This window comes from Tetrao urogallus (genome assembly GCF_951394365.1).
Source record: "Tetrao urogallus genome assembly, chromosome: 4".
NCBI lineage: Eukaryota > Metazoa > Chordata > Aves > Galliformes > Phasianidae > Tetrao > Tetrao urogallus.
Window position 1 is genome coordinate 48,804,195 of NC_136817.1, and position 23,263 is coordinate 48,827,457.

The window sequence follows — 23,263 nt, forward strand, 5'->3', positions numbered from 1 at the left end:
CTTCCCTCTGTGCATCAAAGTTCTTCACAACGCCTTTGATAACTGTCCATTCCCTAAGATCTTTGAAAAATACCGTGAGAGAACTTGCCTTGCCTTGTCTGGACTGTTGAAGTTTGTGTGTCTGAGATCAAAATCACGTGTGAAGAAGGCCTGTGCTAATATCTTCGTATAGTCCTCCATTGCCACAGGTCAAAGAGAGGAACAGTTGATGCTGTGGTTCATTTGTATTGCTTACTGGGTATATAATGCACTGATTTAAATAAAAATAGGAACTGGAACTCTGGTGACAGGAAGAATCAATAATGAGATTTGAACATAATTTTTGCATTAGTGTTTCACTTTGAAGGTAGGAAGAGTAAAGGCTTCTTGGGATAGTGCCAGAAGAAGTCAGAAGGTAGCTGTGTGAGTTGTGGTAGACCAGATGCTCTGGGGTAACCATTTAAAGAAACCCTGATGCTGGCTATGTGCTCCTATCGCACTGCAGCTCTCCTATGCTTGCACTCCAGAAAGCAGCTGAGCTCAGTTTCACCTTGTGCTCAGCTGTGCTCAGCTTGTCTTTGGAAGACCTTCCAGTGATCCTGTTTTGTTTTTGTTTTCCCATTTGAACAGTTAATGAACTTTTTTAGATTAGCATATTCATCAGCTTGGAGAAAGTGTAGTGCATCTCATTAGTTAATTGAGAGCTGGCAAACCTAGGAATGAAGATATTTTCAGGGGTTTCCAATCCTGCTTTGTCTCCACTTCTAAGTTTTGCATCCATTCTTAGAAGGACAGCAGCAACACTGTGTTTGTTCCTACAGCATGCAGGAAAGATGGTGGGGAGCGATGAAATGCTATAACAGAAACCCTGGTTGTGCTTGAAAATTTCCCACAGAAAACAAAAGCATACAGGCATCTGCAGCTTCAGAAGAAGTGAACATCTCTGATCTTGGTGTGAATGAGATTCCAAAATGGCCATTACAACCCTGAATATTGCCCACTTGTTTCAGCCTTTGCTGGCAGAGCTGTGCTGGCTGATGCTAACTGCTGCTCTGCATGAACACATACTCTGCCAGCAGGGCCTGGCATGGGCTGTACAGCTTGCTGGGATCTCCAACTTTGCAGTGTACATGCACAAATGTACAAACATAACTGTACAAACACTGTATGTGTGCATGCAAACACGCCTTCATTAATCTCAAAATGAGCCGTTAGATGCATAGTGTGAAAATGTTGGGATTTATTCTTCTTTCAGTGCCTGAGCTCTTCGCTGTAGCTGACCTATCTGTGCAGGGCGTGTGTGGGTTTTGAAACAATGAAAGGCATTCTCCTCCCTGTTCCCAGCATAATTGTTTCCTGATATTCAAAGCCATACTTTTAAAGGTAAGATAGTGCTTTTGTCAGAATATCACCCTAAGAGTATGGGAATGTGATTTCTTGAGTAGCCATCTCTTGAGAAACTTCACACAGTGCTTCTTTCCTGCTGCGCAGCTGCTCATTACAGCTGCTGGATGATGGAGGGAGTCTCACTTGGGTGACTTCTGTCATTTCCAGTCTTTTGTCTTTTTTCTTATCCTTTTTCTTAGTCTTGTGACAGTAGGTCTGCTGGCAGTCTGTTGTATGAGCTTTGGGTAGTCAGTATGCATGTAATGTAGACCTGTATTTGAGTGCACACGTTACGTTGCCTGTGGGGGTCCAGGAAAGGCCAAGGAATCAGTCAACAACCACTGCAAACCCTCATAACTAGCAGCATATGCAGGCAAATATATGCAAGTGAAAACTGATAAAGGTTTAACATTCGTTAGAAGTGTGGACGTTAGATTGTTTATCCTACAGACTGTACTGAAGCACACTTGACCTATCCATCCAGTATTTGAACATAACTCATAATATACTTTTAAAAAAAAAAAAAAAAAGAGAGAGAACACTTTTTTTTGTTGTTCCCCACTGGTGTTGGAAGAGCCAGACTAAAGTGAACTCTTATATAGCAGTAATAAGAGCTGCAACAAACTCTGTAAAAAAAAATATATATTTTTGGTGGCTTAAGGTGGCAGCCTGAGATGAAAGTTGGGGCAGCCTGCTTTGTGATGTGTGCCCTTGGCTGCACAGGATGAATGGCTGGAAGTTTTGTCTCTCAGCTCTTAGGAAGATCTTGGCATTGAGTAGGTAGTAGATAGATAGTTGTAAAATTCATTTAACTGCAAAGATGTAAAAGTCATAAGGCATGAAAAAGAAGCCATGGGATTTCTTCTCTTCAGACTAAAAAATTTTATGCTTAGTATTTTATTGGCTCAGAAGCATTTTGATTGAGGTTTAGGGTTTGCACTATGTTACTCTGGGCTGACCCCAACACATGCCATGCATTTTTCGGTCACTTGGGGATTTTGTTACTGTGGGAAAACTGATGCAGTAGTGTTGGACTACATTGCTGTAAAGACAAGAATGGTTTTCAGAAACAGATTCAAAGCAACTGATGTTGTGTGGCATGGATAAGTTTTGCTTCCATAGTAAATTCAGAATGTTGATAAACTTGTTGCTTACTGATTGCTGCATGATAATTAAAATGACAGTGTTGTTAAATTTCACCTGCTGTCTGGCTGTGTTTATAGCTAAAAGCAAATTCTGTCTTGCAGTGTTTTGTTCGGATGGCACTGTGGGCCGTATTAAGTTGCTGTATGACCTGAGACTTCTCTGCCTTCAAATTTATATAAGCTTATTAATGGAGGCCAAGCGCTAATAATAAATTTATGCTGTATGTATAGCACAACAGTTCATCTACTCTGACAGCATGGCCATGAATAATTTATGAATGTAGTTAGCCTGAAATTTGTGAGGGTCATTAGCATTTTAATGAAAAAGATACAGCTGTTGTACTAAATCTGTGCTTTCCTCCTCCCCCAGCTGAGCTTTTCGATCTGTGCTGGGAGCAGCTGACAGCGCGGGGATGTGCTGACGGCATTATGGGCAGGCGCTACCCAGGGGCTCACTATCGGCCAAGCAACTCGTGTATGTATGCAATTGCTCTCATTTATTGGTCACTTGATTGCTTTTGAAGGCTACGTTCATAAATTTTGAAGAAGTATTTATCAAAGGATGCTGACATATTGTAATCGATGCCAGCTCTCCTCTGTGTATACCCAAATGGTAAGTATACTGATTAATGTTCAAATTGCAGAGGTGTCTTTGAGAACTTTAAAAAAACCAACCAGCTTGACTTGACTGAGCCTGTTGCATTTTGCTGTGTTTTGTGATCAAGGTCTCTAATTTCATTTATTGTAGCATTCAGAAACTTAGCTGCTGTTTCTTCTTGCTCCCAACCCAAGTGTTCAGTACCAGATATCTTCAGATTGGCAAACAGCTTGAGCCATCACTGTGCACAATTGCTTTAACTGCTTACAACTTCGACTAACAGCTCCAGTTCAGATTATTTATGTACTTGAGGTCAATCTTATTCACGCTAAATTTCCTCTGAATTATGTCCTTCTGGATTATGTTTACGTTGGGTATTAATGTTCAGATACTGTAAACGCTAACACTGGGAGAATAAATGGCTGTTACAGTTTTGAGACATCTCTGGTGGTCACCTGCAGATCTGTTTGAAATCCTTGATGTTATCTCTAGGCCTTTTAAACCTGGCCTTCCAAGTATCCTGCAAGGCATGAAATCTACATCTCAGCCTAAGCTGAAGTTCAGCTTTGAAATGGTCCTTTGTAGCAACAGGTAGTAGGGTCTTTCCTATTTCTACCTTCAATAAATGGCATTTAATTATTGCCAGAAGAGCCTACAATATGTTTCTTGTTGTCTATTTTACCACCTGCAGGCAGTGAAGAACTGGCAAAGTTCAGAAATTTGCATCAGGAACGACTGATGTCAGAACTCCTTGTTTGAGGGCAAGGATACAAAAATATCTACTTCATTATAGCTTTATTCTTTTGTTTATCCAGGTTTTCCCTTCTCTTAACCTGTCGCAGTTATTAAGTCTCACTTGTTTTCTTTTTTTTGTTTTGCTGCTATACGAGTTGTGCAACTTCCTGGTGCCTAGCATAGTAAATGCTTTGGGCATCCAGCAGTAAGAGCATTGAAACTGACCAGTCTTTGGAGAATTAGATTTATGGTAGCAGGTTAGATCCTGGTGAAAGTACTAGTAAAATGTATCATTTTGCTTTTGCTTTCTTTGCATAAATAATGAGTAATGGCGGCATCTCAGTTATTGTATTTCAGGAATCACAGTTGTTTCCATTAAAGGAAGAACATTACTCTCGCTTTCTGATGTTTATTATGTAGTGTTAAGGAATTGGGGCAGTTTTAAACCTTAATAAATGGCTTTCTATTTTGTCTATACATATGTGCATAGGCATACTGCTACCATTCTGTAAATAAATAGGGAAGAATTAGGCCCGTGTGGAGTAGGGCACTCTTGGCCATTTATGACATTGACTGTTTTGTTAAATGATTTCATAACTGTAATGAATATAGAGCATTGCATACTCTTAGAAGAGTAACAGAAGGTTTTATATGCAAAGAAATACAACAATTTAAATAGAAAACAGCTTATTTGAAGCCTAGTGCTAGAAAATATAGTTGAAATGCAGATGCTGAAGGTACAGAAGAAGCGAAATGTTTAAAATGTAGAACTGAAAGTAGTGAATTTAACAGGTACCTGCTAATTTTGGGTTTTTAAATGTCTAGTTAAAGAGCAGTGATGTTGCCTGATTACTGGCCATGAAGAAAACAGTCTTGGGTGTATCCCTGGCTGTCCTTAACACTGCTTGTCTTGACTTCATGCTCAACAGGGAGCCTCCCTCCTTGCTGTTCTGTTCTTGTTTTTCTTATGAAAATTATGGACGTAAGACTGGAAAGTCTCCAGCATGGAGAAGCCTGGCTTTGAAAAAAAAAAAAAAAAAAAAAAAAAAAAAGTTCCCCTTCACGAATTTTCCTGAGCTTCGTTCATATTTTTCTCTCTTCTAATATTTACTCATAAAACGACTTTTCTGCATCGGTTGCAGTAACTCTCCTGAAAAGACAGGAATTGTGTTATGTGGCTTCAAATTTACTTTCATACTATGGCTAAAATCTTGGTTCTGTGCACTCTGTTAAAGTCTTCTGTATAACTGGAAGAATTTTCTAATGGGATGTCTGCATATTCTGCCCCCAGCACAATAACTTAGCTTTATTTGCTTGTAGTATTTTATATGATACTGGAATCGAAGCAAAGAATTTTGTTGGAATTGGTTGCAGTTCCACTTTGCTGTCCTGCATGCCCTCAAAGGCACGGGCACAGTATAAAACATAATTAAATGCACAGCAGTTATATTTTCTTAGAGTGATATGAAAATGCAAATTAAAAAAAAAAAAAGCCCTCCTTTTTTGTTTTCTCAGAGGACAAGTGAGGAAAGGCAGGAATTTCTGGGTGGTAGTTTTGGTAGTCGCTGACCTCTGGAACGTGCTGGGTGGAGGCACAGTCCCATAGTGGCAAGGACCTGCTCACTTCTGCAGCTCTGTCTTCAGCCTTTGCTTCTGCAGAAGAGAGCACCATGTCTGCCTTGCACAAGTCACCATGGAGGGCAGAGGTGGAATTTTTTTCCAAATTATTAGGCATATTTTATTTAAAAACTGCTCAGACTAGTGTCCATGTAAAATGATTTATTGATAACATTCAGCCAATACAATTAGTAGAGTTGAAAGAGGTTGTATTTCAGAAACTTCTGATAGAAAACCTTTTGGGGGAAATAACTTTTTAATGAAGTATTCATAAATCAAGGATGAGAATGAAAGGAAGCATCCCCTGTGGGATGGCACTACCTGGACTGTGGAGGAGAGACGTTTGGGTATTGGTTCTTCTTGACTGTCTCCCATGCTACAGCTCTTACAAACAATTCAAAATACTTCAGGGCAGAGAGAGCAGGACTGATTTCATAAACCTCGGATTTGGTTTTCCTCCAGGAATACTCAAAATCCTGTTCTTTCTATTTCTCTTCAACTTTGCCAGGGAGTGCCCAGCTGCAGCCTGTTTTGCACTGAGGTGATCTCCCACTGCTAGTCTTCCAAAGGAATATTAGTGAATCAAAATACTGAAAAGCTTTAGCTTTGTTGTAGTAAAGTAAGGAAACAGATGCTGTGATGACAACATAAATAGCAATAAAACTCTGGATAAAACCTCAAGCTTACAGTCTTACAGCCAGTCTCAGCAATTACATCGCTATAGTGATGTACACAAGCTGGGGTGAGAACTTCCCTGGAGTGGCTTTGCACATTTGGTGTGGAACCCCTACTGAAACAATAGTAAACCACCCAAGGAAGGTAGCCTGACTGTAGAAGTGTACAGTTCCTGGTAGAGGTGTCCTGGTACCACTCTGTCAGCAAAGACCTGCCGTGTATGTCTTGGTATTTCCAGGCCTTGGTCTAAAAAGCACTTGAGTGAGTGTCACCTGAGCTCATGCTCAGGAAGGGCAGTTTTCATAAGGTTGTTGAAAAGCTGCAAAGAATCATCGCTGAGATGTGGAAAAGACAGAAATACAGACAATTAAAGGTGTAAAATTTACAAAAGCACTCAATGGCATATACATTGCTCTCCCAGTTAATGCCTCTCTCATTTGACTTTCTACCATTTGTAAGAATCTGTCTGGAGACTTGTATGACAATTTCTTTGCCTCTTGAGAAGTCCTGACAAAACCTGAAGATGTTCTGGATCCCACAGATAGGAAGTTAGGTCTGCTGCACTGACCTCCTTTGACTTGGAGTCTACAGAGAGAAAGAGGTTCTTTTATGAGCCACATGGTGCCCTGGATGCATAGTGTCACTTCTGTTTTTTTTGTTTCTTAGCGTGGTTTTAAATACTGTACTAAGTCACTGCAGTACACCTCTGGCAGTTCCATTTCTTTTTGACAACAGAACTGTTCTAAAGCTGAAGGTTTTCTGTAGGACCACACGTTATGGAGTTGTATGCTGTGTGCTTGTCCCGTCACAAGAACTTCAGTTCCCTTACTGTAAAAGCACCCTGTGAGGCTCAATGAGTGTGTGGGTAGTGACAGCACAAAAGAAAGGAGTATTCTGGTTAGGACATTAATACCTTAAGACTCATTGAAACCCATTGAAATGCTACTAGCTTGTTCTTTTTCCACTCATTTGAAGGCTTTTACAGCTAAGTTTGTAGAAACTGAGCACACTTTTAGCCATGCTTTAGAGGAATATAAATGTCAGTCAGAGCCGTTGCTTTTTTATGTTCTCCTTCCACTTTATTATGGATTGATCCATTTAGTTTATGGGGATCATAAAGCAAGTACACTTTGATTTTATTTATGAGCACGTGTTTTGTTTTATATATGAGCTCTGTGGGTAGAAGTTTCTCATTGCAGTACAACAACATTCTCAAGGAACTCTGCTTGCTTCAATAGCCTGAGATTAAAGTTATTCCTATATTCTAGTGCCATAATAACATTTAGGAGAGTTACTACAGGGTATGGCCCCCTAAACAATCTCTCAGATGTCCGACAGCTTTAGAAGAACTGCAGCAATTGGTTCATAAACTGTTTTCCTATTTGTCCCATTAAGGTTTTGTTGAAGACGGTGCGTAGCCTTATTGGCAAATGTTGAGCCTGGCTGAAATTGTTCTTTGTATGATAAACTTTACTGTAGCTTGGCTTTTAATGGAAGAACAAATTATGAACTAGAAATGTGGGTATGTTTTCATGTTTGGTGAAACCTCTGCTCTGAAATGCATTCCGTTACTAAGAGCAAGGGAAATGTGGCAAGGATGTATGAGCCCAACTTGAAGATGGTTTCAGCAAATGTATTTAACAACGATGCAAAAATATATGATGCAATAGCCTTGCTTAGGTGAGATACAGAATGTTTTTAATACATGGAGCAGAATTCCATAAATCTGTAATTCTTTCTTCCTGATAGTCATATCATCTTATTTTATGGAACCTGGCGATCAGTGCTCTTTTCTGTTAGTAAGACTTGGACTTTAATTTTGCTCACTTGTCTCAACTTACTGTTAGTGATTTGAAGTTATTTGCAAACACTGTGATTGAAATGAGGAGTTTTGATTCGTCATATTTAGACTTTTGATATATCTGTATTTTTATTCTTGTTTCTTTTCGTATAGAGTTGCAGAATCTTCTGAAAATTGGCCCATTAATTTAGTTTTCTGATTTGCATTTTTAGAGATCAACTTAACAGTAAGTACAATCTTGTGGTAATAAGAAAAAAAAATTCAAATGTATTTTGGGATCTCAGCTTTGAGAATAGTGGTAATTGCTGGTTCAAAGCTATTACTGCCAGTCTGGGTAGTTTGAGGGTAAAAAATGTTTCTGGTTAACCTTGATAACAGCATAATGTATAACTAGCCATAAACTTATTATCTGTAATTCAGGGGCCAGCTGAAGTTGTTGCAGGTGAAATCCTGAACACAGGCCATCAGGAATTTAATTAGCAATATGCATTAATTTAAAAAGAGAACCTGAAGTGTTTGCATTCATATGCATGCGATTAGAAGCTGATGGTGCTCACGTGTATGCAGTGCTGTTTGTGGGCTTTGTGGGAACTACAGAGTGTTTGCAGGCTGCAACAGCATGGCCACAAACAAGATGTGTAGGAGGTGGTTAAGGATGAGCATTCTTAAATTTTTTTTTTAATTTTGTTCAACACAACTTAGCTCATCCATCTGATCTGGTAGCGTGTCAGTTTGTGGGTTTTTTTCCCTTTCTTGCTTTTGTTAATAATGCTGTGATCTATGCTCAGTCACATCTCTACTTTCACTGCCTGCCCCTCCTGACCAAAGGGCTTGGTGTTGGACTTGTGCCATTGAGAACAGTTGGAACACTGGTACTGGATGCTGCCAGTTCTTCAGCCCAGTTTGGGAATCAATCATCTCTTTAATAGTTTTACTTCCTGATTTAGGAGTAGTCAAATGATCCAAGTTACACTGATGTGGAGGCTGAAAATTCCTTGCTCTGAATTTGATCTGAATCACTGTAAGTCAGTTTATGTGCTCAGCTCGTGACCACCGATTCTTTTCCACTGTTTCATGAAGCACCTGCGTACTCTGTGTATTCTACAGAGCATGTTGGTTGCTTTGTTTCCCTAGAGACAGATTTATTGTAGCTTTCTTTTTTGTATGTTATCATGCTTCAGTTTTGGTAATTCCAGTCAGATTTAACTGCATGTTGTTTAGCTTAAGGGTCAGTGAATGCTATTTTTGTGTGGCACTCAGTACTGAAGTGTCAGAATGCAGAAGATTAAATCTATCTTGGTTTATTGATCTCAGCTTCTGAAACCTAAGTTACAATTTCTGAGTTTGTTTCTGTGTAAGAGGAAATGAATGTGTGTTCATTCATGTAAGCTTGTTCTCTAGAGTAAAGCATGCATTTAAAGTAGAGCTCTTTGTAACTAATAAAGTCTGAGGTATGATCTTGATTACAGAAATTGAGTGATAAATACATTGTTTGTTTGTTTGCTTTAAAGAGAGAATATTAAGGCTCTGGGTTTTAATTTACACACCGGGATTTAAAAAAAGACAGGTTTAGTTAGCAGATGTGCCTGTAACCACATAGCTCAGATGGCAGAAGGTCCTGATAGCAGTGCTTGCCATAGCCAACAGATAACGCACACTCCGTCTCCTTGCAGTGACAGCACTGATTGTGCCTGCCAGACTATTCTATTCTGCAGGGGGTGGAGGGGGAGAGGAAATCTGATTAAAGGAAGAAAATCGAATTTGAAGAAGACTTGGTGTCTTGTTTTTGCAGCACTAAATGCAGGCTTAATCCTGATTGCATGCCGTGGATATGCAGTATATAAATGAAAGTGCTGCTCTTTGTTTCTGCGAGTGATCACTCGACTCAGGAGCACTGTGAGCAGCATGAGTTTGCCCAGGGAGTCCACAGCACTATGCTTCAGGCACACAGATATATGCTGATTATTTACATCTGTCGGTCTTCATAAAATTATGAGGATGTGAGCAATAAATCTAGCATTTTTCTTGATATTATTTTTTTTCTCTTTGTAGGTGTTAGATAGAATCTGTCAGTGAAAGGCATCTTGCCCTTAATTCTTGTGACATGAGGAATTTGACTGGAAGGATGGGAAGAGGAAGGGAAAAAAAGACAAAAGGCAGTGCCAGAACTAATGGCAGGACTTTAAATTGTCTTTTCCTTAAAAATAGCATTTAAAGATGGATCAGCATTATGGGTTTCTGTTAATAAGAGCATCACAGGAACATATACCACTGCCAGGCTGTTGGCAACGTGATCTGTTCCAACAGGAGAAGTGTGATTCTGAGGCAGCAGAGGCTGGCAGCGAGCCTCATGGGGAAGTGGGAGCAAGGCAGGAAGCTGGTTCCTGCATTAGCAAGGACTGGAGGGGCGAGGACAGCCACCAGGGTGGGGCAGGGAAGGCAGCCCAGGGGATGCCCTGCTTCAATGATGGGAATGGAGTACATGGTCTTGACAGACCCTCCTGTCCTCAGCAGCTCTGCGATCTGCATGGAGCAGCCTGCAGACAAGTGAGAGGGCATGAGCAAGCTGCTTGCAGCTCAGCTCCTGCCCTGCTCTTGTGTTCCCCAGCTGTGCTGTGGGGTCAGGCTGTGGGGCTGGGCTCAGTTTGCTGGCTGTGCTGAGCTTCCTTCTCCCATTCCCAGCTGGGCCCAGCAGAGAAGTGGTGCTGCAGTGAGCAGCGGGAAGAGAATCCCTGCCCATAGGAGCATCTTCAGTTGCTCTCCTCTACCGTAACTCTTCATCCAAGTGTTTTTCTTTCTCCTTTTTCCTTCTGAAAACATTCAGTATCCCCTGGATATTGACATTTTTGTGTAGGCAAAAAGGAACATGGTGACGCTTGACAGGAAGGAGGCTGCTAGTCCCCGTTCTGATTTCAGCTTCATTAGTGTAAGTCTGGACTTCACAAGGAGGTTTTCAGCTGATATCTAGCTTTTACTATTTTGCTGGTTCTACTTGAGGAAAAATGCAGAAGATGCAAGAAGATTGCAGTAGGATACTTAATTTAAATTGGTGTTTTAACTTGGTATTTACTCTTTGAAACTCAAGGATTAGCTAATACTGAGTTGGAATTGTTCTCTCCACCTGATCAGGCTTTAATGAGGTAAAGTCCATAGGACGTGAGGCCATAGCCCCACTGCTTCATTCTGTCATTGAATGTTTTGCCTTCAGCGGATATCCTTGCAGATAGGATTTCCTTGATGCAACTATAGAAATAGTTGCAGGTGTATAGAAATGCCCTGGCTTCCAGTGTATGCATTGTTTGAATCCAAACCAAAGACCCTAAGGCAAAAATAGCTTACCTCCAGAGAGATGGCCATGCCAGACCCACACGGGAGGCTGCTACCCAGTTGCTTGTTAGAATTCTCTCCTGTTGGATCTGCCCTGCAGGCTGTGCTCACTAGCTTCATGTGCTGGGTCTTATTGTGCAAGTTGTTCATGTGTTGATGTCTTACTGCTAGGTTTATCTTACAGTGCTGGAGTAGTTTCCTGAGTAAGCAAGGGAAGAATTACTGGGGAAAACCCCCGATTTTCTAACCTTTTTTTTCCCTTGCAATGTGTTGTGTAAAACTGGAGACGATTCTAAAGCATAAATTAAGAAAAGTGATGTTTGTGTTAGTTTTAATTACCTGGTCTTGTTAGTATCTCCCATACTTTAATGCTTTGCAAATAGCTTTGAAAACTCCAGAAATCATCACTGCTATGTTACCAGAGTTTGTTTAGAATACTTAGCCTTTCAGGAGCTTCTGAAATGTGGATTATTTTGTATTTTCCTTTGTTTTTAATTCTTACATGGTCCCTCTTTTCAGATTTCAAATTATAATCTATTTCCTGATGCATTGCTGACGCCCCCGTGAGCCATGTCAGAAGTACTTCCAGGTCAGATCCCCTTTAAAAGATACTGCTTTGCAAATATATAAAACTTTCTCATTTTTCTTCTTCTTCCCAGGCCCATCTTTTGCTTTCATTCTGCATTTACAAATGAAAAAGAGCAAAGCCTTTCATTTATTTTTGACAGCACCTTTTTGAATAAACTCTCAGTTTGGCTGTTTAAAAATAATTGCTATACAAAAAAGCCTTATTTCAGTTAAAGGCAAATCAGTTTTTTTCTGTTCGTAATGGCATTTTCTGTCTCTTTCTTCAAGCTCTGTAAGTCTCATTACGTGATTGAGAAACAAAATAAATAAAAGTCATTCAAGTAATAGTGTTATTTATATTATTGTTATGCTTAATGAATTGGGACTTCTTCCTATTAAGCACATGACACTGGTGAAAGTTTATAGTTATGCTTCCATACATTAAAAGTATATTTCTGGGACTGATATCTTATGTATAGCAAGCCAGAACAATCAATGAATTGCTATGGTAGATCCTCAACCTACCAAAATGCTGTCTTAAAGCACTTTAATGTTGATAATATTTTTTCTGTTCTTCGTTCTGTACCAGAGTCCAGTCTTTATCTTCTTGAGATGCACTGTTTTCCTTGCTTATAACTTACTACTGTAAATGTGCTCTTGCTGCAGTATGTATCGACGCAGTCATGCTTGATCTGCTTGCCCATTTTCGCTTGTGTTTTAGCTTAAAGAAAGTTGATTACTGAGGCTCTGATGGGAGCTGTTGCTCAAATTGTCTGGGGTGCAATTTGTACATCTATAAAATAGAGTGCAATAAAACCAGGTTGGGGCAATTGGAAGCACCCACTAGTCTGGCAGGGAAATGGTGTGCCCATCCTTTGTTTTGCTCCTTCCTTATCATCAGAGTTGAGCCATAATCTCATTGCAGTCGAGCACTGACCTCTTGAATGCTGGCACGGCTGAGATGGTCAGGAGTGAGTGAAGGCAGTGCAGGCCTTCCCAAGTGCTCCTTTTGAGAAGTTTGTTTCCACACCCAGAAATCTTGGCTGAAAAGCCAATGTTGTCTGACTGACGGGAAAATAGTAATGCACATATTGGACCTTTTGGATGCTCTGTTACTGATGAAGATGTAAAGAAGAACTCTCTACAGGAATAAACTACCAACAGCCGCCGTAAACCTAGGAACAGAAACACATTTCAGAAGTGAGCAGCAAAGTAAAATCTGTTTATAGTGCCAGATGCTCCAGCAGATGTGACAGTCCAGGATTGAGCCCTGTTCCTCTCCTAACCCCAATCAAAGTCAGTGATGGTGGAGGGGCAGATCTCAGGCAGGGATGAAAGGGTTTTGCACGAACACAACTCCAAGATGTCACAGAAAGCCCTAGGTGGGTGCTGCTGCTTGTTTCTGTTGTCTGCCCCATGTGTCTCACGGGCAGAAGTACAGGAGGAAGTTGCATTTCCTTGAAACTTTTAAATATAAAGCTGAGATAGACATCTTCTGTGAAAAGTGAGGCAAGCTAGCTTTCTTTTTCCTTGTGCTGTTCTGTTCTGCAAGTTAGAGTTTCTTTGATTAAGCTTTCCCTTGCATTTGAATATTTTCCAACGCTTTATTTAATCCTGGTCTGGTAGCACTTTCTGCCCTTGAGACCTAAGTCCTGACTTTGTATTTCATCTCTTTTCTTCTCTGTTGTAGTTTCCTTTCTTCCCATCTTCATTTCTCATTGAGAGAGGTTGGTGCCAGCTGTGCCTCTTGTGAAGCCTGGTCTGGTGTGCAGTGACAGGAGGGGGTGGTGGGATGTTCCTCTCTGCATACACCTCCTGCTGCTGCTGGTCTGCACAGGCTTGGGAGGCAAGCTGGTGTCCAGCAAAAGGTTCATGTGCACATTTTTCTGCTTATGATCAGAAAGCAGCCCGATTTAGTGCCCCGTTTATAAACACTGCTTGGTAACAAAAGACATCAGGTGGAGACTGGAGGCTTTGCTCCAGTCCTTGAGCCACGTGCCAGTGTTTGTCATAAGCCAGCAGGGGAGCTTCATCAATCAGATAAGCAGAAGATAGTACATGCTGCTTCAGTGTCTCAGTGAGCTTATACTTAGGGTATATTTTGATATGTGAAATGCTAGCTGCAGGAGGCCAACGAAAGATAATCTGACAGGCAGATACTTAAACTTTATCTAGGAAGATTATTTTTAAAGTAACTTGTTCAGTGGTGGAAAATAGTGGCAAACATTTTATACAACAAATCGCTTGTAGCAGAGGATGAGAATAAATGTTTCAGATTGAGGCTGTTTTATTTACTGATGGAAAAAACACCTCTGGAATGCAAAAGAAAACATAATCTAGCACAAATAGGTACTGTGCAATTCCGTGAGTGCAGCAGATCAAAATTATTCTGCCTTAAAAATTTGTTCTTATATATTATTTCCAGAATGTCAGATTTTAACTGATTCAGGACAAGAATATAAAACAGTCAGTCTGCAAACATAGGCTTCTCCATGCTTTTAGATTAAAACATGTCCTCTGATAAAACTACGCTGGATCAGGTGTGAACTTTCTATTTGCACTAGTCTACATTGTTTTAAGGTGAGATGCAGGAAGCAACGTGTACTGATGCATTTGAGATGTGCACTGAGAGAATTTCTTTCAGCTTTATGATGGCTGTGTTTTAGAAGTCCTTTGTGGCTAGGACTGAAATTGGCAATAGGATGTTTAACCGTTGTTTAACCATTACCTAAACACAGGTTGTTGCAGTGTGCATGGGCAGTTCTGAAGCTTTTGCAGTTGAATACAGAGCAGGCAATATGGGTAACCGTGTACTCGTTTGTTAACATTGTGAAGTGCTCCTTTTTGCTCTGTGTGTTTATGCTGATATGCTTTTAAAACCTGAATGTTTAATCTCTCGCAAATCTATACAGCAGTCTATTCTGTCTTGTCAGATGTACAAGGATGCAGCACAGCTCAGCTGGAATGATCTGTCATCAGCTAGCTCCAGTGATAATTTTACATTCCTAAATAAGCCTCAGACATATTTTTGTGTGCAGTATAAGCAGTCGGTGATACTTGAGAATTAGGAGCGACAGAAAGGGTGCTTCATGCTGCAGCAGATGGGAGTGATTTATTAATTGGTGTCTTACTTGGTTGGCAGGTGTCAAAAACAGTCACTACTACTGTGTGTGTAAGTTGAGGTGCTCATGGAGTATTTGTATGAATTAGTGGGAGCCACAAATAAGCAGTAAAGTAACAAATGATGGTTTAAACCAAAAAGAAAAGTATTTCTTCATAGTCTAAAACATAGTCTAAAAATCTATTCCCTGAAGAAACTTCATATTTTTTGATATGTGAACTGTACCTTAGCTGATCAAAATCAGAAACTTGACTATAAGTAGGCAAAAAATGGTTTCTATTTAACACTGAAATACATGTACTGCCTCTTAGGATGCACGTTGTATACTTAAGTTTGAAGCTTGCAAGCTGTAGAAATAGTGAGCCAACTTCATCTCTGAAGTGGACCTTTTTTTTCTTTTCCTTCTTTAAGCTGATTGAACTAGAGCAGGGTATTTTATGGAGGGATCCAAAGCACTCTACCCCACCCTGGACTCAAGTACAGTTTTGTGTAATACAGTGCTGTGTCAAACAAGGGGCACCAGTTGTTTCCTCATCTTTCTATCTTCCTTGTCACTCTTCTGCCGTAGAAGCAGAGAATCATTAAGGTTGGAGAAGACCTTTAAGATCATTCAGTCCAACCATCAACCCATCACCACCAGGCCCTCAAATATATAAAATAATTACAGGGTTACTGAGGAATCTCTGTATTATGAGTAGCCCTTCCTGCCATAAGGGACCCAATAAACACCCTCACTAAGAGCCTGCAATGCTCAGAACTTTCATTACCCTTTCCCATAAAGGGGAAGAAGAAAAAAAAAAAAAGTAAAATTTCAGGTGAGGAGGCAAGGGCTGAGTGGGCAATCACACTGACAGAAACTGAATAAGGAGCAACATCTGTGCACAATCTATTGAGAAATGTCTCTGATTTACTGCTTCCTAGTAATGGGCACCAGAGAAGTTGTTCCCCTCTTGCACCCCTGAGGTAGTGGTGAAGTCCTGGAATGAGATGAGAGCAGGGGACAGCTCCTGGGCCTTGATGCATTTGCTGAGGGCTGTTCTCCTTGTCCCCAGCCTGCTGGGCATGAAGGAGCTCAGACATGAAGAAACACCTCACTGATACGGGGTCAAGCCTTCTGCTTGTCTTCTCAGCTCCATGGTGATGATCTCTTTGTATTTCTCTGCCTGTTTTTCTCTATTTAATAAGCTAAGCTGTTTTTTTGTTCTCTTACCCACGTAGATTACAGTGATTCTAGCAGAAGCCAAAATACTACATAACACAACTGTTTCATTGCTGCCTCTGTTGCTTTCCTAGTCGATTCCGGTGTGGACGCGCTGGCGGTGTTTATGGCAAGCAGCAGCACGACGGACGTGGTGAATCGCAACGGCCCTGCCACGCCGCCCAACACCCTCAGCCTGCGCTCCTCTCACAACGAGCTGCTGAACGCTGAGATCCGGCACACCGAGAGCAAGAACAGCACTCCTCCGAAATGCAGGAAGAAGTACGCGCTGACTAACATCCAGACAGCCATGGGCCTCTCAGACCCGGCAGCGCAGCCCCTCCTGGGGAGCAGCTCTGCCAATATGAAGCTGGTGAAGAACGGAGAAAACCAGCTGAGGAAAGCTGCCGAGCAAGGCCAGCAGGATCCCAACAAGAACCTCAGCACCACGGCCGGCGTCAGTGTGACTTCTGAGAAGTTTGAAGGCAAAGAGCCGATCCCACAGGACTCCTCCAGCTGTGAAATATTGCCCTCACAGCCCAGGAGGACCAAGAGCTTCCTGAATTACTATGCAGACCTGGAGACATCTACCAGAGAGCTGGAGCAGAGCTTTGCTGCGATGGAAGATAAATCTGCACAAAACAACAGCCAGGCTTCCACCATTATTGTCAATGGGGAAGTCTTGCCCCGGAAGCAAAACAAGCAATCAAGCCCAGAGGATGGCCAAACTGCCACAGTGTCCTCGAGTCCTGAGACTAAGAAGGACCATCCCAAAACGGGGGCCAAAACAGACTGCGCACTGCATAGGATTCAGAACCTGGCTCCAAGTGATGAGGACTCCAGCTGGACTACACTGTCCCAGGACAGCGCTTCGCCGAGCTCTCCTGATGAAACAGGTAGGCAGCAGCACCTGCTTAGTTTTCGGAACATGGGGCTGAGCCTTCCCAGCTGGCAAAAGGAAGGACTAGGGCAGTTCTGCTGTGTTTTTACAGGGGTGTGAGTTGCATCCAAACGTGGATGCTGCTTGGCCAGCACACAGGTCCCTTCCTGTTTGGTCCTAGTGCCTTACAGTTTGGTTTGGAAAAGGCACCATCAAATGCTTTAGATAGGATCCTAAAAGCTGTGAGACCTGAAGTTTCACTGTAACTCCAAACTGCTTCAAAAATGTCAGTAATATGCAAACTTCACAACTGCCATTTTATTAATAATCATCCCAGTGCTCAGTGAGTCTGTGTTCTGAGATGTACACAATTGCTTGGAGATGTTCAACTATTGCTATTTGCCTATGGATAGCAAGGAAAAGCTTTTCTGAGTATGAAGTGTTGCTTTTGAGCAAATATTTTCAGGTTTGGTAGAGATTTTAGTTTTCTAATTAAAATCTTTTTGAGCCCTCAGTCATTTGATTATATGTTTTTATTTAAAAGGGAAAGAAACTTAATTTGGGTCATTTAATTAATGCGTTTCATTGTTGGTTTTTTTTTTTTTTTTTTTTTGTTTGGTTTTTTTTTTTGTTTTTTTTTTTTTTGCAAAGCAGTTTCACGCAGTAATTCAGAAGTTGAAATCATGGCATATTTTGAAAGACTGGGCCCATTTACAATGTGTCTTTATTATTTTTAAAACTGCAGAGCTCTCATTTACCCTAGTTAATAGGCTTCATCATTTAGCGTTTTTTTAATATCCAAGCCAATCTTTAATGATACAACTTCATCAAAATGAGGGGAGGCAGTGTAATTCTTGAGGGTGATGTGGAGCTAAACAAATTTATCTTAAGTTGTTTGTATTTAAAATGATTTCATTATTACTGTATATAAGTTTTGTGCTGTTTGGAGGCTATAGTGTTCCAAATTCACAGCTTCCTTATCTGTCTGTAGCATTTGTGACAGTGTACTTTGGATGTGATTGTAATAACAGTGAGTTTGGGTTTTAGTGTGAGAGTTCAGTCACAGCAGAAGGTCCCTACTGCTGTGTGGCAAATAATGGATCTTTCGATCTGTTTTGATGTGTGACAAACCTTTGCAACTGTAGAATGTTTTGTATAGTCATCTCTTCCTGTGAAAACTGAACGTGTTTTCCATTTACTGAGATTGCTGTTTGTGTTAGTATTATTTCTCAAGATATATGATATGCATGCCGTCACTGATTAACATTTTCTGGAGAAAACATCAGTATGTTTTAGATAACAGTGCCAAGTTTGTTAGCTCTGGCAACAACTTGCCCAAGGCTTGACAACGGAAAAATGTGGATAGAGAATTTATGTTCAGTGAAAATTAAATTAGCATAATTCCAAGTAACTTAATTAAATAAGGGTCACTCAGGATGAGCTACTACAAGTTTTGTCTCTTTTACTCTTAATTAACGTGTTTAATTTCTTCCTTCCAAGCTGTATGTTACCATTGTGTGACATCTGAGCTGTTTTGGCACTCGGAAAAGAGAATTTTCTGAGCTCTTTAGGGTCTTTCAGTTGTGCTTGGGCTTCATAGGACGGGCACCACTGGGCTCTTCGCTGCCACTGCACCTGGGCAGAAGGAAAGCATCATGTATGGTCTTCAGTCCTTGTGCTTCTGCAGTAAATGCCAGCAGCCAAAGGGAGAAAGGCATCCAGGAGAAAAATCTGCAAAAGCAGACAGCTTTAGTTTATATGGCTTCTGGGAAGGAAAAAAATATAGAGTTTCAAGGACAGTTAATCTGTTAAATAGTGCAATGCAGCAGATGCGTGGAGAATTATTAATGTTCAGTCCAGAGATTGTATTTAGCACTTTAGCATACATAGGAATGTGATAGAAATACCATTTACCTCACAGTACATGGTTGAAAATTGCAATAGTCTGCTTTTATGTATTTTAAATTGCTTCATCTTCCTCCTCCCTCTGTGAACAACTCACTGTTCAAATCTTGGATAACTGAGTGATTGAGGGTTTGCTTGCTTTGTTTCTGGAAGTATGTTACTCAAAGACCCTGAAGAATTAGTTATTATTTTCTGTGTGCACTAGGAACACATCATTACTGTTCAGACAAAATCCAAGGCAGGAAACTTCTTTGTGATCTAATGGAAAGATGCTTTTGAAAGATTTGACACTTCTGATTGGGGAGGAAAAAATGAGACAACCAATTCAACCTTCCCACTCAAGGGGGAAGGCCCTTGGCAGATGGATTTGTATCTCGAAATGAGAATATGAATCAAAGAGAGGAGTCAAAAGGGCAATCCTCCTCCTTTCGGGCAGCACTGCTGCTGAATGTGACTGCTATTGAGCACATGCTTGCCTGCTGCTGCTCTCTCAACAAATCCAGGATGTCAGTTTAATGGCTGGTTACAAATAAACAAGTTCAGCTCAGCACAAAAATGGCAGCAGTGAGACTGGCCCTTGGGGAGGGAGAGTTGGGATCTTGCAAATGGAGCCTGCTATTCTGAAACAGTAGTGTGTGTGGGTAGAACAGCCCTCTAATACAATAAAAATTGCAGCAAATCAGGAACTAGTCAGAAAGATTTATACCAAGGGTGAGTTCTGCCCCTGATTTTAACCTGCATCTTGGACCAAATTAAAATGAATGCCCTTTAAAAGCTTCAGTTTTCCTTTGCGGAACGTATCTGATAGAGACAACAAGGATGTTATTTAGTACAGAACATGTTTTCTGTGTTCCTGAGTGTAGAAAATGATTTATGGTAATAGAAATACAGTCAATTATAGTGTAGATAAGCACAAGTCCTGTAATACAGGGGACAAAATATACTATCATTTGAACAATTGTAGGATTCCAAGTAAACATCTGACTTTAAGGAATAAGAGGTTTTGGTTCATACCCACTGTGCATCCTAATAGCCCACAAATTTAATAGCAGGTAGTCCTTGTTCTCTTGTTGTTTTTTTTGTTTTTTTTTTTAATCCTGAATGTTGCTGATAGCTGTGTATCAAGAACACAGGTTTTATAGTCACAGACCTTGACCATTTGCTGACTGCTTGCAAAATAGTAAAGGTGACTATTGCTGCATATCAGTATTTGTACAGGTACCATTCTATATAGGGAGTAACTAGTTACATGTTTATATTCCTCTTAGCTGTTCCTGTGAGAGGATTTTGGGGAAGAAAAGGCAAGTCAGTTCAAGAGGAAAAAAATACCTAAAGGGCCATGTGGTTATTTACACAGTGTTCAAAATAATGACCAGCATCCAGGGTCTACTGGTAGAGGGGAAACTGAACTTGAGAGGTGATCTCCTGGGTACAGGCTGTTGGTGGCACAGAAGCCACTTGCTGCTCTCGGATGTTGAGGTCAACCTTCCCTTGGAGTACTGTGTCCACGTCTGGAGCCCCCAGTAAGAAAGACAGAGAGCTGTTGGAGAGGGTCCAGAGGAGAGCCACAAAGATGATCAGGGGGTTGGAGCACCTCCCCTATGAAGACAGGCTGAGGGAGCTGGGCTTGTTCAGCCTGGAGTAAAGAAGGCTGCGGGGTGACCTCATTACAGCCTTTCAGTACCTAAAGGGAACCCACTAACAGGAGGGGAATCAACTCTTTGAAATGGTTGATAACAGCAGGACAAGGGGAAATGGTTTCAAGTTGAGGGAGGGAAGATTTAGGTTGGATGTCAGGGGGAAGTTCTTTACAGAGAGAGTGGTGAGGTGCTGGAACAGGCTGCCCAGAGAGGTTCTGGATGCCCCGTCCCAGGAGGTGTTCAAGGCCAGTATGGATGGGGCCCTGGGCAGCCTGGTCTGTTATTAAATGTGGAGGTTGGCCCTGCATGTGGCAGGGGAGTTGGAGATTCATGGTCCTTGTGGTCACTTCCAACCCTGGCCATTCTGTGATTCCCTTCTTAATGCAGTAGTTGAATCCTTGGCTTCAGTGCTCAAGTAAGTGCTCTGGCTTGAAACCCAAAGTTTCTGTGATAAAAACGGGTGATGAGCACCCTTTTGAATTTGAATAGCTAATAAAAATAGACATATAAATTGAATTAATGTTATGGCGTGAACTGTTACTTGTGTAGCTAGAGCTAGAGTTGGTGAGACAACACAGGAAAGGGATTGCTGGAATTGCATCGCCACTGGAGTGAAAGCTGTGGAGTAGTTTGCAAGATTTTCAGGGCACTAAAAGTAGCATAGTGTCTCTGTAGTGTAGTTTACATTGTTTTGTAATGTTGAGGAATAGTCTAACATGCTTTTCAAGCAGGGCTTATTGTATCTTTCAACAATGCAGAAGACTGTTTTAAGTGTCTATAGGGAAAACTTGAGATTTAGAAAAGGTGAGCTGCTTAATGTCTCATGCTTTACTTGATAAACTATTTTCAGAAGCTTTTCAAGCTTCTGTTGTTACAGAAATGCAGAAGTGTAATCCCAGACCCTGTGTGTCCTCTTACGGTATGAATGCATCTTCTTGCTGAAGTTCTTCTGTGCCTAGGGCTGTGTTTCTTTTCCAGGTCTCCTCTGAGACCATGGGAAGAGTTGGGTTTCGGGCAGACACATGACCAAGCAAAAAGAAAAAGGAAAACAAACTAAGGAAGGGAAATCAGAGAAGCTAATGGGAAAAGTCAGGATCCTAATAGCCCTTTCAGAGGGTGTTAAGGAAGGCGCACAGAAGAAAATCCGCCAGTAACTAATAGCAGACTAACAGTCCCTCCTTAGGGGGGAAAAAAAGTTTTCAATTCATGAAGTTGTGAAAGTGATCACAAATTATGACCAAAATTGATCCAGCAAATCTCTGTCTCAGCACTTTTTAATGGTGCATAGAACTCAAGCCAAGTTTCAATCCACCTGATTGATGCTTTAGAACTGAGTGTAAAAATCTATACGGGAGGGAAGGAAAGCCTGTTGTTACCTTTGGAAGGACTCTCAGCTTCTGGACTGCTGTTCCTTAGGGCAAGCTGAACGTTTGAGAGTAGCTGGCAGTAGAAACAGGTGGGCTGCTTGGGTTTTGCATGCTGACCAGATGCACCAGATCTGGCTTGGTGCTTGTTTGTCTCTAGTGCTACAGCAGATGTGATAGAGGAATAGTACTGCCATGCAGCAGGAGTCCCTCATCATTACGTTGTGCCTGTTTTATGGAAGATCATGCAGCTGATCACATTCAAGTTCAGGAGTGCTGCAGGGGGCAGGTATAATTTTGTGAGTCTCCCAGCTTGGAAGCAGTTCTTTGGAAGCCTCACTGCCAAAACCCTTGTTGAGTGCAGATCAGAGCCTGAGCTTCTCTAAGCTGATGCAGCAATGCCAGCATTGGGCCCCAGTAGCAATGGTGGGTCTGTCTCTCTCTGTTCTTGGTGGAGGAGGAGTTGTGGGGTAGGGAAAAAAGTAGAAAGCTGAAAGATGAGAATGTGGCCTGGAGGCTGATGAGAGAAGGTTGGGGGGTGGGGGAGAAGGCCGAAGAATTACTGCAGTTAGAGAGATGAATGAGAGCCCGGCAGTAGCTGGGAAAAGCTGGACAAACCAAGAATCAGAAGCAGGAGTGTTGGTATTTATTAAATTAGGCAAATGGGGCTACACAAAGACAGTGGTAATAAAAAGGATGGTCCAAAACTTGGTTTGAACGCAGCCCTTTCTTAAAATTGGTATTTGGTCCCTGCCTTAAGGGACATGAAGCCTTTTTCATGCAATTCTATGAAAGCACATACATTTGCAATTAAGACTCAATTGCTTGATATCAATATGTGTGAAGCCCCTGGGAGCTCAACATTAGGCTGTAAATGTCCAATACCAGAATGCCACAGAACTCAAGATAATGACATTAAGAAGGCTTCCTGTACTGTCTGAGATCTGGATTTCTAAAGCCTAGCAGAGCATGTCCTTCTGTTTGCATGGTAGATTTATCCTTGATACTTTAGAGATGAGAAATTCTCGAGCTGTGGGGGATAACAGCCCCACATCGCAGGCACGTATTTTTGCTGTCTGCTTGCTGTCTCTGGGGCATTTGGAACTTAAATCCATTTTTATATGATATTATGTTATTAGGATTGTTTCTAACCACTGTGTATTATGTTGTTAGTGTTATGCTTATATCATTTCATATCCTGGACTAATTTATTACTCAATATGTAGTACACAGTCTCAGAACTATTCAATAAAGTGTCTTAACGAAGCTACTTTTTTTTTTTTTTTCCCCCAAGTTGTTCAGTGTTGTAATTTAACTAAATTCAT

General features: G+C 41.2%; 1 protein-coding gene across 3 annotated transcripts in view; it reads left to right on the forward strand.

Moving 5' to 3' along the window:
• Positions 1-2,939: 2,939 nt before the first annotated feature.
• APBB2 (amyloid beta precursor protein binding family B member 2) overlaps positions 2,940-23,263 on the forward strand; it is a gene marked incomplete at both ends in the record, with an annotated part of 98,843 nt that continues 78,519 nt past the window's right edge. For all 3 annotated transcript variants that reach the window (XM_079534268.1, XM_079534269.1, XM_079534270.1), the window contains 2 exons: positions 2,940-2,985; positions 16,245-17,045. In XM_079534268.1, coding sequence (XP_079390394.1) covers positions 2,940-2,985; positions 16,245-17,045 — 847 coding nt within the window. The remainder of the gene's footprint in view (positions 2,986-16,244; positions 17,046-23,263) is intronic.